At 43.1% G+C, this 14,821-nt stretch overlaps 1 protein-coding gene across 4 annotated transcripts in view; it reads right to left on the reverse strand.

Moving 5' to 3' along the window:
- The window catches only part of ULK4 (unc-51 like kinase 4), a 1,163,168-nt gene that overhangs the window by 590,420 nt on the left and 557,927 nt on the right, over positions 1-14,821 (reverse strand). For all 4 annotated transcript variants that reach the window (XM_075315178.1, XM_075315180.1, XM_075315177.1 and 1 more), the window contains exons 28-29: positions 9,117-9,168; positions 8,872-9,016 (exon numbers count right to left, since the gene is read on the reverse strand). In XM_075315178.1, coding sequence (XP_075171293.1) covers positions 8,872-9,016; positions 9,117-9,168 — 197 coding nt within the window. The remainder of the gene's footprint in view (positions 1-8,871; positions 9,017-9,116; positions 9,169-14,821) is intronic.

A 14,821-nucleotide genomic window follows, 5' to 3' on the forward strand; every position in this document is an offset into this window, starting at 1 on the left:
CCCCAATGCTGCGCACTCCCCATCGTGCTACATCACCCATGCTGCCCACTCCCCATCGTGCTACATCCCCCATGCTGCGCACCCCCCATCGTGCTACATCCCCCATCATGCTACATCCCCCATCGTGCTACATCCCTCATGCTGCGCACTCCCCATTGTGCTACATCCCCCATGCTTCGCACCCGCCATCGTGCTCCATCCGCCATGCTGCGCACTCCCCATCGTGCTACATCCGCCATGCTGCGCACTCCCCATCGTGCTACATCCCCCATGCTGCGCACTCCCCATCGTGCTACATCCCCCATGCTGCGCACTCCCCATCGTGCTACATCCCCCATGCTGCGCACTCCCCATTGTGCTACATCCCCATGCTGCGCACTCCCCATCGTGCTACATCTCCCATGCTGCGCACCCCATCGTGCTACATCCCCCATGCTGCGCACCCCCCATGCTATAATAGTTCTCCTATTATACTCAGAGAGGAGTATAATAGGAGGACTGTAATAGGAGGAGTAGTCCTGGGGGGAGAGGAGTATAATGCCGGCTCCCTGCACATGTGTACCGGGAGCCGGTGTACACTGGTAACTATGATACACATCGGGTAACTAAGGGACCTTAGTTACCCGATGTGTATAATGGTTACCAGCGTTCACGGGCTCCGTCAAGATCCCAGCATCGCAAGGTTATGTCTGGCGCTGCTGGGATCATTACGGAGCCGGTGTACACTGGTAACTATGATACACATCGGGTAACCAAGGGACCTTAGTTACCCGATGTGTATAATGGTTACCAGCGTTCACGGGCTCCGTCAAGATCCCAGCATCGCAAGGTTATGTCTGGCGCTGCTGGGATCGTGACGGAGCCGGTGTAGAAGCAAGCGATATCCCAGGATGTTGTGAGTGTGTGGATGTGATGTGTGAGGTGTGTGTAAGAGTGAGTGTGATCTGATGTGTGTGTGTACTCACCTGGGAGTCGGAGCTCCGTGTCAGTTGGGCCAGAGCGAGCGTGCATTGTGTGAGGGGGGCGGGGCATGCAGAGAGCCGGGGCGAGGCCAATCCGTGGGGGGGCGGGGCCATGGCGAGCCCAGCGGCCAATCAGCTTTATGTCACCGTAAGGACACAATTTTGGAGCATGACAGACAGACAGACAGAATAAGGCAATTATATATATAGATGCGCATAAGACAAAAACACCCTCTTGTATTTTATCGGTCGATGCAGAAAAGGCTTTTGATAGAGTCAGTTGGCTTTTCCTCAAAAGTGCTCTTAACCAAATTAACTTGAACCCTGACCTAATAAGCAAAATCCTAGCACTCTATCAAAACCCCTCGGCTAAAGTGCATTGCAACGGAAATTATTCAGACCCATTTAACATAAAGAATGGCACCAGACAGGAATGTCCGCTCTCCCCTCTACTATACGCCACTGTGTTGGAACACCTTGCCATAGCGTTAAGACAAAACCCTAATATTCATGGTATTCAGGTTGGAAATAGCATGCATAAGCTTGCACTTTATGCCGATGACTTACTAATATATATATCACAGATCCTGAGTCTTCTCTTCCATCCATACTTAAAAAATTTGATATGTATAGCAAAGTCAGTAACTTCAAGGTCAACCTTGCAAAATCTGACATTTTGAATATCAATATTCAAAAGAATAAAGAAGAAAGGCGGCGACATTCACAAAGCTCCTTCCCGTTCAAATGGTGCCTTTCGTCACTAAAGTACTTAGGAATTATTCTTTCCTCGGATTTGACCCAGATATACTCACAAAACTATAAACCATTATTAAATCGTATCACAGCAGGTCTGAATGTCTTCGACAGGGTTAGACTATCATGGTTCGGACAAATCAACGTCCTGAAAATGGACACCATACCAATGCTACTTTATCTATTTCAAGCGCCAGTCGCCCTTCCTAGTATATTTTTCAAGCTTCTAAACAAAGCATGTAATCGGTTTATTTGGAAAACGAGCAAACCGCAATTGGCAAACAGATTTCTTATCAGACCCAAAAGTATAGGAGGAACGGGGTTAACAAACTTCCACCTGTACTATATCTCCACCGTTTTAGCTAGGGTATTAGATTGGTTCCACAGATCGGACCAAAAGGAATGGGTGGCTGTAGAGTCCTCTTTGTCCGATTTGAGTCTATCATCCTTGCCATGGATTCCAAGAAACATGCTCCCGGCCAGAGACTATCACCTTTTTGATGAGGGATCTCCTTCGGGTGTCGGATAAAGCAGTAGCTAAATATAAGCTCTCTCACAAACTTGAAACGATGACACCTTTATTCGGTAACCATGCCTTTCCTACAGCAGTTGGAGTTGATACATTTCTAATCTTGTCCTGTAACTCCAAAACGAGACTTCATCGGACCCTCGTTGGCTCTCCAGCCATCCCCTCTTTCCAAGAGCTGAGAATGTTATGTCTGGATTGCCCTGTTCCATGGTTCTCCTACATACAATTTAGATCTTTTCTTTCATCTTTCCTGTCGATCGCCAGAATCAGAGTTCCACATTCTGCCTTTGAGAAACTACTGATCCAAACCTGAACTCCAGAACACACGATTCCCCAAATTTACAATGTCCTTATATCTATACCTGAGCTTAAAGATTTGTGGTTTGTCAGGGAATGGGAAAAAGAGTTGAATGTTTCCTTTCCAGAGTGCGAATGGGAGAAGGCATTCATATGTGCAGATAAACTCACCCGATGGCTTGTAAACTTCAGGAAAGGAACTACAAAATTATCACTAGGTGGAATACATGCCCCGCTGATCTACGGAGGTTTTATACCACCACATCAGACAATTGCTGGAGAAAGCCAAGGGTACTATGTTGCACATATGGTGGGATGCCCTCCGATTCACCAACTATGGAGTAAGGTCTTTGAAATCTTTAGTCATATCTCAGGAAGCAATCTCCCATTTCTCCTCAAACTGTACTTTTGTCGATGCTTTCAGGGTCCTTTAAGACTATCAAAAGTGGTCTACTTAAACATTGTTTTTCTGACACCAAGTCTATTATCCCCAGGCGTTGGGAGATCTAGGGAAGCCCCAACTATAGCGAACTAGTCTCTGGAGATGGACTACATCTGTAGAATGGAATCAGTTCACAGGGAGTCTGAATTTGAACAGTTTTTCCGAGCATGGCAAGAGTCGATTATGTTTAGAGAGTCCTTTGATTTCTCAATGGTCCTCGGAAGTGACATTGTCTTGCATCGACTGAGAGAACAGGAGGAGCGGCTGTAGGGAGTGCCCAATGATGGGAAGACATGGGTTCGGCTTTACCTTCGACTCTAATCCCACTGTCCTTTCATGGTCAAATAATACAAGGTGCCCAATGATGGGGAGACATGGGTTCGGCTTTGCCTTCGACTGTAATCCCACTGTCCTTTCATGGTCAAATAATACATGGCACCCTCCTCGCCCCTCCCCCCTTTTTTTTTCTTTTTTTTGTTTCTCTTCTCTTTGTCCTTCCATCTCTCGCCTCCCTCCTTTCTCTATAATTCTTACTACATTTCTCTTTGATTTACAATAAAAAACAGTTTCTTCATAAGTTAGCAAATATTGGGATTGTTATGTGAACATTATATGTGACACTTATGTTAGCCCATGAGTTTAGTTCTGCAGGGTACTTAAAAACACTTGTTGTCGAACTTGGGCGGTCTATTCTGAGTGATTCACAGTCAATATTTTATTGTCGCAATTGCACTTACTTGGTATGTATCCTGTCTCGTTGTTGATACACTTCAATAAAAGATTTTTTTTTTTTTTTTTAAAAATTACATGATCTTTATGTGTTCTATATAAGTATGTTGCAGTATATTTATTATTGGGTAGTGGCTATATACAGTTACACCTTCACTAACAAGTAAACCAACTTACACATTTTTTAAGATACAAGCCATCGATCTGTATCTTTTTTGCTTCATGATGCAAGCACAAATCGGAGTTGAGCAGCTGCTACATGAAACTGAATATTCCCTGCTCCCCCCGCCCATCATCCCGGGCATGGAAAGCAGTGAGTATAGAATCCCAGTAGCTGACAGTGTGTGTGAGAATGGCGCTCACATGCTGATCAGCTCTTTGCATCATCATTCACACTTAAAAAAAAAACCCCAAACTTAATCTCACTCTCACTGCAGTCCCTCTCAGCGCAGTGTCCTTATCTCATGCAGGCAGCTTACGGCTTGTGGGAGTGCATCAGCTGATCAGCGTATGAGCACTGCGCTCCCACACGCAGGAGGATGCTGCGCTGTGGGGGCCTGGATCGTGAGTATAATAGGTTTATTTAAGTGTGTGGTGTGATAGGGGGCCATGTACCAGGATGGGGGCTATGTAACAGGATGGGGGATCAAATATACCAGAATGGGGATGATGTATGCCAGGATGGGGGCCATGTACCAGGATGGAGATCATATGTACTGTACTAGGATGGGAGCCATGTACCAGGTTGGGGGATCAAATATACAGTTCCGGATGGGGGCCATAAATAGGGGCTGGAAGAGATTAATAGTATTTCAATTAATTTTAATGGGGAAATTTAAGTAGCCATAAGAGCAAATTGAGTTAAAAGCTTGGTCACAGAATGAATTAAACTGGTAGGTCAAGGTATTACTGTACTTGCTTTTTTGTACTGTAATTATGAAAATCAGCTTTTTAAAGCTCTTAAAGGGCGAGTCCCAAAATTATAATGTGGTCTGTTTTCTGTACATACAAAATTAGTCATGTTTGCCAATATAACCCATCTTTACATCTGTACCTCTTATCTCCCTAGTGATGACCCACCCCTGCAGAGCTCTAGTTAGTCACTGAATCTTTCTAACAGTAGTTCTAATGATGTCTGTTGAGCATGCTCAGAAGCATCTAAAGACCTTGTCTAATAAAACATCTAAACTCTGGATAGTAACACAGTTCAGCAATTGTATGCTGAAGATCTAAGTGATACCAGCGGTATTTGGACCAAACAACCTTGTCTAATTAATATGTTTCTCCGAGAAAAAGATAAAATGGCATCTTTGGTATAATTCAAACTGAAGCCCATCCTAGTCACATGTCACTACAGGCTGCAGACCGAAGATATACAGCTCCAAAGATTTGTATGTGAACCCACAAGAGCTAAATCACAGATAAGTCAGTTAGCAGCCTGCTACCATGTGTGAAGAATTATTTTAGCTAGGCTATGTTCACCCTCTGCTATGCATGTTGGAGAAATCATGTTCTGGCTCTGAAGATCCCCATGAACAACCAATGAAATGTGGAGTTTGTAAATAGTAATGAATACTGGTAAAATAGTGGGTCACAGTCACTACATTAAGAACGATCAATGGTCATCTTATACATATAAAAGTTGTCCATCTTGAGATTTATCTAACTCTATCAGAAAGCATAGAGGACATCAGAGAGAGGGCTATGATGCACTAAGCAGCATTGGTATGCTGTTGGAAAATGTAAGTTTAGCAGATAAGAATAAAGGGGGCTTTGCACGCAACGACATCGCTAACGAGATGTCGTTGGGGGTCACAAAATTCGTGACGCACATCCGGCCTTGTTAGTGACGTCATTGCGTGTGAAACGCACGAACGACTGCTAACGATCAAAATTACTCACCATATCGTTGATCGTTGGCACGTCATTCTAATCTCAAATATTGTTGCTGTTGCAGGACGCAGGTTGTTCGTCGTTACTGAGGCAGCACACATCGCTATGTGTGACATCGCAGGAACGAGGAACAACATTGTACCAGCGGCCGCCGGCAATGAGGAAGGAAGGAGGTGGGCAGGATGTTCCGGCCGCTCATGTCCGCCCCTCCGCTTCTATTGGGCGGCCGCTTAGTGACGCCGCTGTGACACCAAACGAGGAGGCGGTTCGCCGGCCACAGCGACGTCGCTAGGAAGGTAAGTATTTGTGACGGGGACTAACGATGTTGTGTGCCACGGGCAGCGATTTGCCCATGACGCACAACCGACGGGGGCGGGTGCTTTAACCAGCAACATCGCTAGCGATGTCGCTGTGTGTAAAGTGACCTTTAGTCCACTTATTCAGCTCTGTGAAGCTGGATACATAGAGGGGTAGAAAGAAAGTGACCTAATTTGGGTTTGTTAACTATATATGAACAGGTATGCAGAAATTGTGATTTGTGAACGATATTGCCATTGTGGGAATAACCCATTAAGGTACCTATTAAGGGACCCAAACACAATAATGAAAGTTGGGCAACTTTTCTGCTATTGGTGGGATCAGCTGACCATCTAATGTGTATGTCAAGGGAGATAAGGTTCAGGCAATTTAAATTTAAACACCCAATCCTTCTGGCAGCAGCAATCTACTCTATATAGATTAAAGGGGTTGTCTAATTTCAGAAAACTTCCTGCTATAAGCTATGATTGTTTATAAAAAAAAACAAACCCCAAAGTGACTTTTTGAGCATTTCTTTATCCTACTCGTGGAGAGATCGCACTAGACTTAAGCAGGGTAAGTACTACTCACTTTGTTCTTTTATAATTATCTCTCCTTATAGTAGAAAGTTTCTGAAAGGGAAAAAATTTTAAACAAAGAATCCGGCACTCAAATTTTGCACAAGTGAGTCATAAATTTTAGTGTGGCAAGAATGGTGTACAACAACGTGACGGTTCGGTTTCAAAAGAAACCTTCCTCAAAACGTACAGTCAGGAAGGTCAAACAAGGAATAGACTGCTGCAGGTCAGTGGGAGTGATCAGGGCTGGATGCAGTGCAGTCCAGATGCCACGCTGGGCGCAGGAGAGCCCTGTGGAAAAGGGAAAAACTTTAAATCTATGCTCCGTTTGCATTCCTTTAATAATGTTCAAACATAGATCAAAAAGCCTCTGGCCAAATGTTACTCTAAAGCTATTGGGAATATATTGACAGATGTAAACATGCAGTGTTTATTGTGGAATTTAAAAGGTTTGTGCTGTTGTGTTGTTTCTTTTAAGAAAAAGTATAAATAGGTGGGGGGGTTTCCCATAGATTTGTACAACACTTAAACAATCCCCCCCTCATTTTTTGTTGTTGTTGTGGGGGCATGGGTTGTGAGTTGGTAAGATACATATACTACATATACATACATACTATATTTTTGTTTCAGATGATCAAGGATCATTAAGTCTCATGCTTACACTTTAACCCCTTAACGACCGCGGGCCGTAAAATTACGTCCTAGCGGTCATAATGTTACTGCCCGCGGTCTGCCGGCGGCAGCATGCCGCGATCGGCGCACATCTCAGCTGATTTTCACAGCTGAGATGTGTGCCTGCTAGGCACAAGCAGAATCGTTATCTGCTCGTGCCGTTTAACCCCTTAAATGGCACTGTCAATATGTGACAGCGCCATTATAAGCGCGATCGCGGTAAACTTTTACTTACCGCCCGATACCGGAAGTCACGTGACGCGATCACGTGACTTCCGATAGTTGTCATGGTAGCACAGGGTCATGTGATGACTCCTGTACTACACATGAATTGCTTTCACTTTCGCTGTGCCAGCGGCACAGCAAAAGAGAAAGAGAGCGTATCTGCTGTTTACAGCTGTATAACTGTGATCAGCAGATAGTGCAGAGCGATCGGAATGCTGATCGCAATAGCCCCCTAGGGGGACTAGTAAAATAAAATAAAAAAAGTAAAAAAAAAAGTTTTAAAAAATTAAAAAAAAAAAAAACCTAAAAGTTCAAATCACCCCCCATTCGCCCCATTGAAAATTAAAGGGTTAAAAAAATAAAAAATATACACACATTTGGTATCGCCGCATTCAGAAACGCCCAATCTATCAAAATATAAAATCAATTAATCTGATCAGTATACGGCGTAGCGGCAAAAAAATTCCAAACGCCAAAACGACGTTTTTTTGTTGCCACAACTTTTGCGCAAAATGCTATGAGGCGATTAAAACGTAGCATCTGCGCAAAAATGGTACCGTTAAAAACATCAGCTCGAGACGCAAAAAATAAGCCGTCGCTGAGCCATAGATGACGAAAAATGAGAACACTACGGGCCACGGAACATGGCGTAAAACGTGCGCTACTTTTTTCGGTCAAACTTCCGTTTTTTTTTTAACCCCTTATATAAAAGTAAACCTATACATGTTTGGTGTCTATAAACTCGCACTGACCTGAGGCATCACACCCACACATCAGTTTTACCATATAGTGAACACAGTGAATAAAATATCTCAAAAACAATAGTGCTATTGCACTTTTTTTGCAATTTTTCTGCATTTGGAATTTTTTTGCCGTTTTCCAGTACACAATATGGTAAAACTTATGGTTTCATTTAAAAGTACAGCTCGTTCCGCAAAAATGAGCCCTCACATGACCATATTGACTGAAAAATAAAAAAGTTACGTCTCTCAGAAAAAGAATGGCGAAAGAAAAACGGAAAGCGAAAAATCGGCCGGTCGTGAAGGGGTTAAACACTGCAAAATGGCCTTGGATGATTCTGGTAGACATATACTGTACATTTTGCTACAATACATTTGGGGAAACACCAGCATTGTTAGAATTTTAGGACTTTCTTCTGTCTAGTAACAGTTTTTTGGAAACAAGTCAAGATAAGTAACAATTAACTGCAGTACCTACCTTTGTTTTCTTATCAATTTGAAAAAAAAAAACAATGGTTTTGAGCAAAACGTCTGACATTACTAAGCAGAGAATTGTCATACCTAGGCAATAAAATCAAAGAAGTTTGTTTTATGCCCAGTTGTGTTGGGTCAGGTGGGTGTGCTGCATTAACCATAATGAAATGTATTTCATACAAATGACATACATTTACACAGCCCATGAGGAACACAAATTATATACCAGATAAAGAATCAAATTAACCCCATTAGCCCAGCCAGCAGCCAGTGGACTTACTGTGGAAGTAAAGCCTTTCTGACCAAAGACAGAAATGTGATGTTGGATTGAAGGCTCTTATTCCTCTCCTCAGCTACGGCTTCATGGTTTACGAGCAATGATGTGGTTTCTGCAAGTAGCCGCAAGCTGAACAGCCTCCACTCCACTAGAAAACACGAAAGTGCCAAGAATGTTACCATGTAGCAATGTAATTGAAACAAAATGTTGCATTTGCACAGAGGCTTACTTGATGTGGCCTAACTTACCATTCTGGCTGCACACCAATGAGACTAAAGGTGGGAGGATAGCGTCCACAACCTAAAACAGTAAAGAAAGGCCTGGACTCAATTACTGTTACAGCAAAAATAGAAATCAGTTTCTCCACAAACTAAGGGGTTTTGCAGACAAAGCCTGTAATTAAAATTATCATCTGGATTTGTGGTGATACAGAGACTTACTATACGAGACTGAATCCCTTCTATAACTTCAGCTTTCAAACCATTTGCTAGCAATAAAGTTTTGCTTTGTGAAAAGTAATGATAAAAATTATATATGACTAGGTTATCTATCCAAATTTGCTAAATATATTTGAATTTTAAGCACTCAAGTGGTTTCTCTAAAATTCCCTGATTCTAGATTATTATGATAGAGTGGTAGATTTTTTTCAGAGATTAAAAAAGCACAATCTACACACTTACATTATGGGAATATAATTATAATAGTGCAGGTCTTAAGCCAGCTTTACACGCTACAATATATCTTACGATGTGTCGGCGGGGTCACGTCGTAAGTCCCGCACATCCGGCATCGTAAGGTACATTGTAGTGTGTGACAGGTATGTGCGATTGCACGTTAAAACGTTCATCGCATACACGTCGTTGAATCCTGACGAATTGCACGTCGGATTGTTCAATGTTCCCGAGGCAGCACACATCGCAGTGTGTGACACCCCGGGAACATTGAACAGATCTTACCTGCCTCCCGCGGCTCCAGCCAGCAATGTGGAAGGAAAGAGGTGGGCGGGATGTTTACGTCCCGCTCATCTCCGCCCCTCCGCGTCTATTGGCCGTCTGCCGCGTGACGTCGATGTGACGCCGAACGTCCCTCCCACTCCGGGAAGTGGATGTTCGCCGCCCACATCGAGGTCGTATGGAAGGTAAGTATGTGTGACGGGGGTTAACCGTTTGTGCGGCACGTTCAACAAATTGAACGTGCCGCACATACGATGGGGGCGTTGCAAATCGCATACGATATCGTATGCAAAATTGCAACGTGTAAAGCAGGCTTTAGTTCGGACATTTCATTCATACTCAGTTGCACTTTGGAACATATCTATGCAGCAGAAAAAAAATATATACTTCAGCTTTGATCTGGCAGAAATTTGCATTATATTTTAAAGGAAACCTGTCACCATAATCTCCATATTCCCGGCTCGCACAGCCGCAACATTTTGCCCGGCGGTGTGGATGACTTCACACGCTTCATCCACATCGCCGGGCAAAATCTCACACCTGCATAGAGAATCTGACGGTTTGCGCAGGCACACCTATGTTTCTACTCTGCCCTCAACAGGGCAAAGCGAAGTGCACTTGTGTGAGCAGGGAATATGGAGATTTTGCCCGCCTACGTGGATGGCACCTGAGGCGTCATCCACGTCAATCAGGACAGGTGGAAGGCGAAAGGAGGGAAGGAGACACAGATTAGGACGCCCATCGGACCGGACCAGACAATTTACATATAGGGCAGGATATTTTATAAAGGTATTTTTGAGGTCTACATAGGGGCTCAGGGGGGTAACATGCACCTTTATTGAATGCAAAACACAGGTGTTTAAGGTGCTAGTTTAGTTTACAAGGCCAAAATCTGGTGACATGTTCCCCTTTAAACCCATTTCTGTCTTATATTAAATCTGTTGATCTTTTCATTCTGTAAAATCTTACCCATTCCTCTAGTGACTTCTGAAAAGTTATGGGTGAAGTGCAAAACTGCAAACATTTTTCTTTTTCACGCCATAAAGCTGCGTTCACACGTTGCAGATGCAAAGCTATTATTCACCACGATTGTGATTGAAATGCACTGGCTTTGGCACAATTTTTTTTGTGTGAAAACCAATATGGAAGCATTTATATTCTTAGCTTCTCTAAGAAAAATAAAAGCAAAATCATGGTAATATCGGCATCTACCATTTATTGAACTAATTTATGCACCTTTTACTACAAAGGTAAATGGTAATAAAACATCAGTCAAGAATATGTCAATTGTAGAGCAAAATCAACACACTGAAGGTGGCTTTGCTATAAGAGTTGTAAATGTTTACATCACATCCAGTTCTAAGACCCTGATGAGACCCATAGACCCATCTGTTATTGAGTACAGTAGTACTACAGATACCATGTGCCCATGACCTAAGTACAGACTGCATGAGTTTTGAAGAACTAAAATACTGATAGCAAAAAATGCTTGATGACTGGGAGTCTGACTTCTCAGACCGCAGCCGATTAGCAGGATAAAGGATTGGAGCATTCTAAGACGTTCAGCCCCATCCATTTGGTTGAACCAGGGGTACGACCCACCAGTCAGAAATTGAAAATTCACTCCAAAAAAACCATTTTATGTGCAACTGCAGACAGTACAGCAATGCATGTGCAAGGAATTCATGTATAAGCTTAAGGTAAATAAAAATACGTTATCCTAAGTTTTAATTAAGCACTCTAGACAGCACTGAAGGTGCCATATATCAAATGGCAATGCCTGACAATGAAAACAAAAGTCACTTAAAAGGGCAGCCAAAGACTTATCAGGTGCCAACTAAGAACTTGGAAATGTTCTCACAATCAATCTTATTGCTATTAAAGCCACATTTATTACTAAGTCCAATTAAAGGTTAGCCACTTAAGTAAAACATTAAAGGGAATTAGATTAATAACACATGTATGCAAAATGTGGGTTTATGAAAATTGTTTAAAATCCAATGACTGATTCCTATGTTTTCTTATGCCCGGATTTAAGAAAACAGAAAAAAGAAAACCCCACTTCTCTAGTTAACCATCTTGTATGGATTTTGCACAAAACGCAAATGAAATTACGCACAAGCGACATGAACAAAAAAAATCATAATGAAGAACAGTCCCGCACCACTGGGTATTAACTTGCGGTACCGCACGTTTGCGATACTGCACCGGCTGCGGGGTGCTCGTCCACATAGAAGGATGAATCCAAATAATCCAGAAAGGAAAAAGACCGCACTCGTCCACTGTGCACCTTGTTTGAATAAAGAGGATTTTCGGCACAGTGGACAAGTGCGGTCTTTTTCCTTTCTGGATTATTTGGATGAACAAGAAAAATGATTGTGCCAAAAATATACACAATATTACATAAATTTATTGAACATTCATTGTGCAACTTTATTGGAAAGTATTGTGTTTTTTTATTTTCACTTCAAAGCTTCTCCTGATACCTTTTACTCGTATCTTATAGAAGGCCTGAAAATCTTCTCTATCAAGCATCCAGCAGTAGTGCCCTATCATGTTCATGTTCCATCTACCTTCGTATTGTTGTTTCATCTCCTTGATATCCTGATGAAATCTTTTTGCTTGCTGTTTGCTAACAGCAACAAGATTTTCTGGAAAGTAGTCCAAGTGGGAATGTAAAAACATTTAACTTATTCATCAGACAAACTAAAGAATTGGAAACGTTTCATCATATTGTTGTCACGAGGTATGTAAAGATGGAACAGGTGCTCCTAGGCAAACCCCAAGGCTGGAGTCCCTGTGCTGTCCCTTATCTCGAAGGTAGGCTCAATTGTAGCCAGGTTGGAGCTCCCAGCGTGACCCTGTCTCCTATCTGAGCCCTGATACTACTCTCCCCCACGCTGGGAGCGGGCTGGAAACCCACTAACCAAAACCCCAAAAATAGGCACAGACAAGGGTAAATGAAAACTCGCACACACTGCACTTAAACACAAAAGGGGAGACAGTATGTGAACAGAGGAGTAAAGAAAAAGGGCTAGGGTACTAACGCACAACTGGAGCACTCACACACCATGCAAAACCACAACTTGTAGATCACCAGATCACAGGAAAACAACAGGAAGCAAAACTATACCCGACACTCAGCCACAGTGTCCAGATCCTTATAAAGGGTGAAGGCAGCTGGTGATCAGCAGCCTGAGCTCCCAGCAGATGATCACAAGCCAGCAGGAATTAACTCCCGCTGTACAGCAAAGCAGTGAAGCCAGAACCAGCTGACGCCCATGACAGGCTGTGTAACTGAGTGATCCCAGGCTGTTTGTCAGACTTTGCAGTGTTTATTGAGTCCGACGCCACCATGACACCCAAGGAGTGAAACACAGATCACCACAAGCCATTGTCCACAATGAACTTAAATTTTGGATCCTTGTTGTTGACTAGAAATTTCCTCACGACTTCTTAAAAAGAATCCTAAGCCCACTTCACAACAGCTTTCATTTTTGATTTGAACACGTCGTCCTTCATGAGTTTCTGAATAGTTAGACCCACAAAAATACGTTCCTTTAGTTTTTGATTCTGACAGTCCCTGAAACTTGGTACACATGTATTTAAAATTCTCTCCTTTCAGAAGAGCTTTAACAAACTGCATCATCAGTACAAGCTTAATGCGTAGTGGTGACAGAAGAATTTTAATGGGATCAACTGAACTTTCCAGAACTATGTTCTTAAGTACAGATTGCAAAGACACACAACTTATTTTGGCTCCAGTGATGACTCCTGTCCTGGCTGTCCCATTCACACAAAAAGCATGGGCAATTTGCATATACTCCTTGCAGCCCAAGGAGAAAAAAAGAGAACTTTCAGATTACCAGATATTGACCATCCTTGATACCAATAGTTAAGTTTCTTGAGAATAAAGTAAAAATTGTCTTAGCTTTCCTTTAAGTGCACAGAATTACCTACAGGCACTGAAGCATACTTGTTGCCATTGTGCAGTAACAGAGCCTTCAGACTTTTTTGGTTGAATCAATAGAGTCTCCATTCGTTTGCACTGCACTTCATGTTAAATTTTTACATTAGCCCAGGAACATCATTGCAATACACTAGACCACCGTCTTCACAAACGTATAGCCGAAATTCAATTTGGAATTATTTTCTTTTAGAAGCCTATGGAGTCAGTGGTTTTACTGAATTCAGCGATTAAAAGCATGTAAAAGTCATCTCTTACTTTTCAAACAATATTACCCTTGGAGACCTGTGATTAGAACTAGAACAGAGTACCACCAGTTATGCAAAGAATATAATTGACTGAAAATCCATACTAGTCATTTGATGAATGTTTATATATTAAATTTATTTTAGTTAAAGTACAGCAAAACTGTTTATGGTCACATACACTCTCTTTTATTTTTTTATGGATTCTTTAACCCCTTCACGACCTTTGACGGATCTAGCCGTCATGGTGCCCTGGTACTTAAAGACCCATGACGGCTAGATCCGTCATGGCGGAATCGCGGCACCAGAGCACCGGGCACCGCGATCGGTTTTAAAAAACTGTAGATTCGGAAAGGAGAGGACTTGTACCTGACCTCAGGAGGGGTGGTGTCTCCTTCCCGGACCTACGGAGGCTGTGATTGGCTGAACGGCGTTCGTCAGCCAATCACAGCCAGTGTTATGTTTCAGCCATTGAAAATGGCTGAAGCATTGAAATCCAGCTATGTCAGTGCAGCTGCAGCACTGGCCATTGGCTGGAGCTCAGTGAGCTTTACTGCACCCGCCCCCAGCTCTGATTGGAGAGATCGGCCTTGTGACCGATTTCTCCAAGCAGCACCGTGCCTCTGGAACCGGGTGAGCTTGCTGTAGGAGATCGCTCTCCTTAGCTTCTCCCTCCGTGGAATCTGAGGAGAGCGATCCCTGCAGGCGCCCATCTGTGAGTCACAGCCCCCGATCCACCGCTGCCCTGCTCCATGTGCTTCGCCCCTGCTCTCCCACTGCGCCCCTGC

The sequence above is a fragment of the Anomaloglossus baeobatrachus genome, chromosome 6, assembly GCF_048569485.1.
Source record: "Anomaloglossus baeobatrachus isolate aAnoBae1 chromosome 6, aAnoBae1.hap1, whole genome shotgun sequence".
NCBI classification, from domain to species: domain Eukaryota; kingdom Metazoa; phylum Chordata; class Amphibia; order Anura; family Aromobatidae; genus Anomaloglossus; species Anomaloglossus baeobatrachus.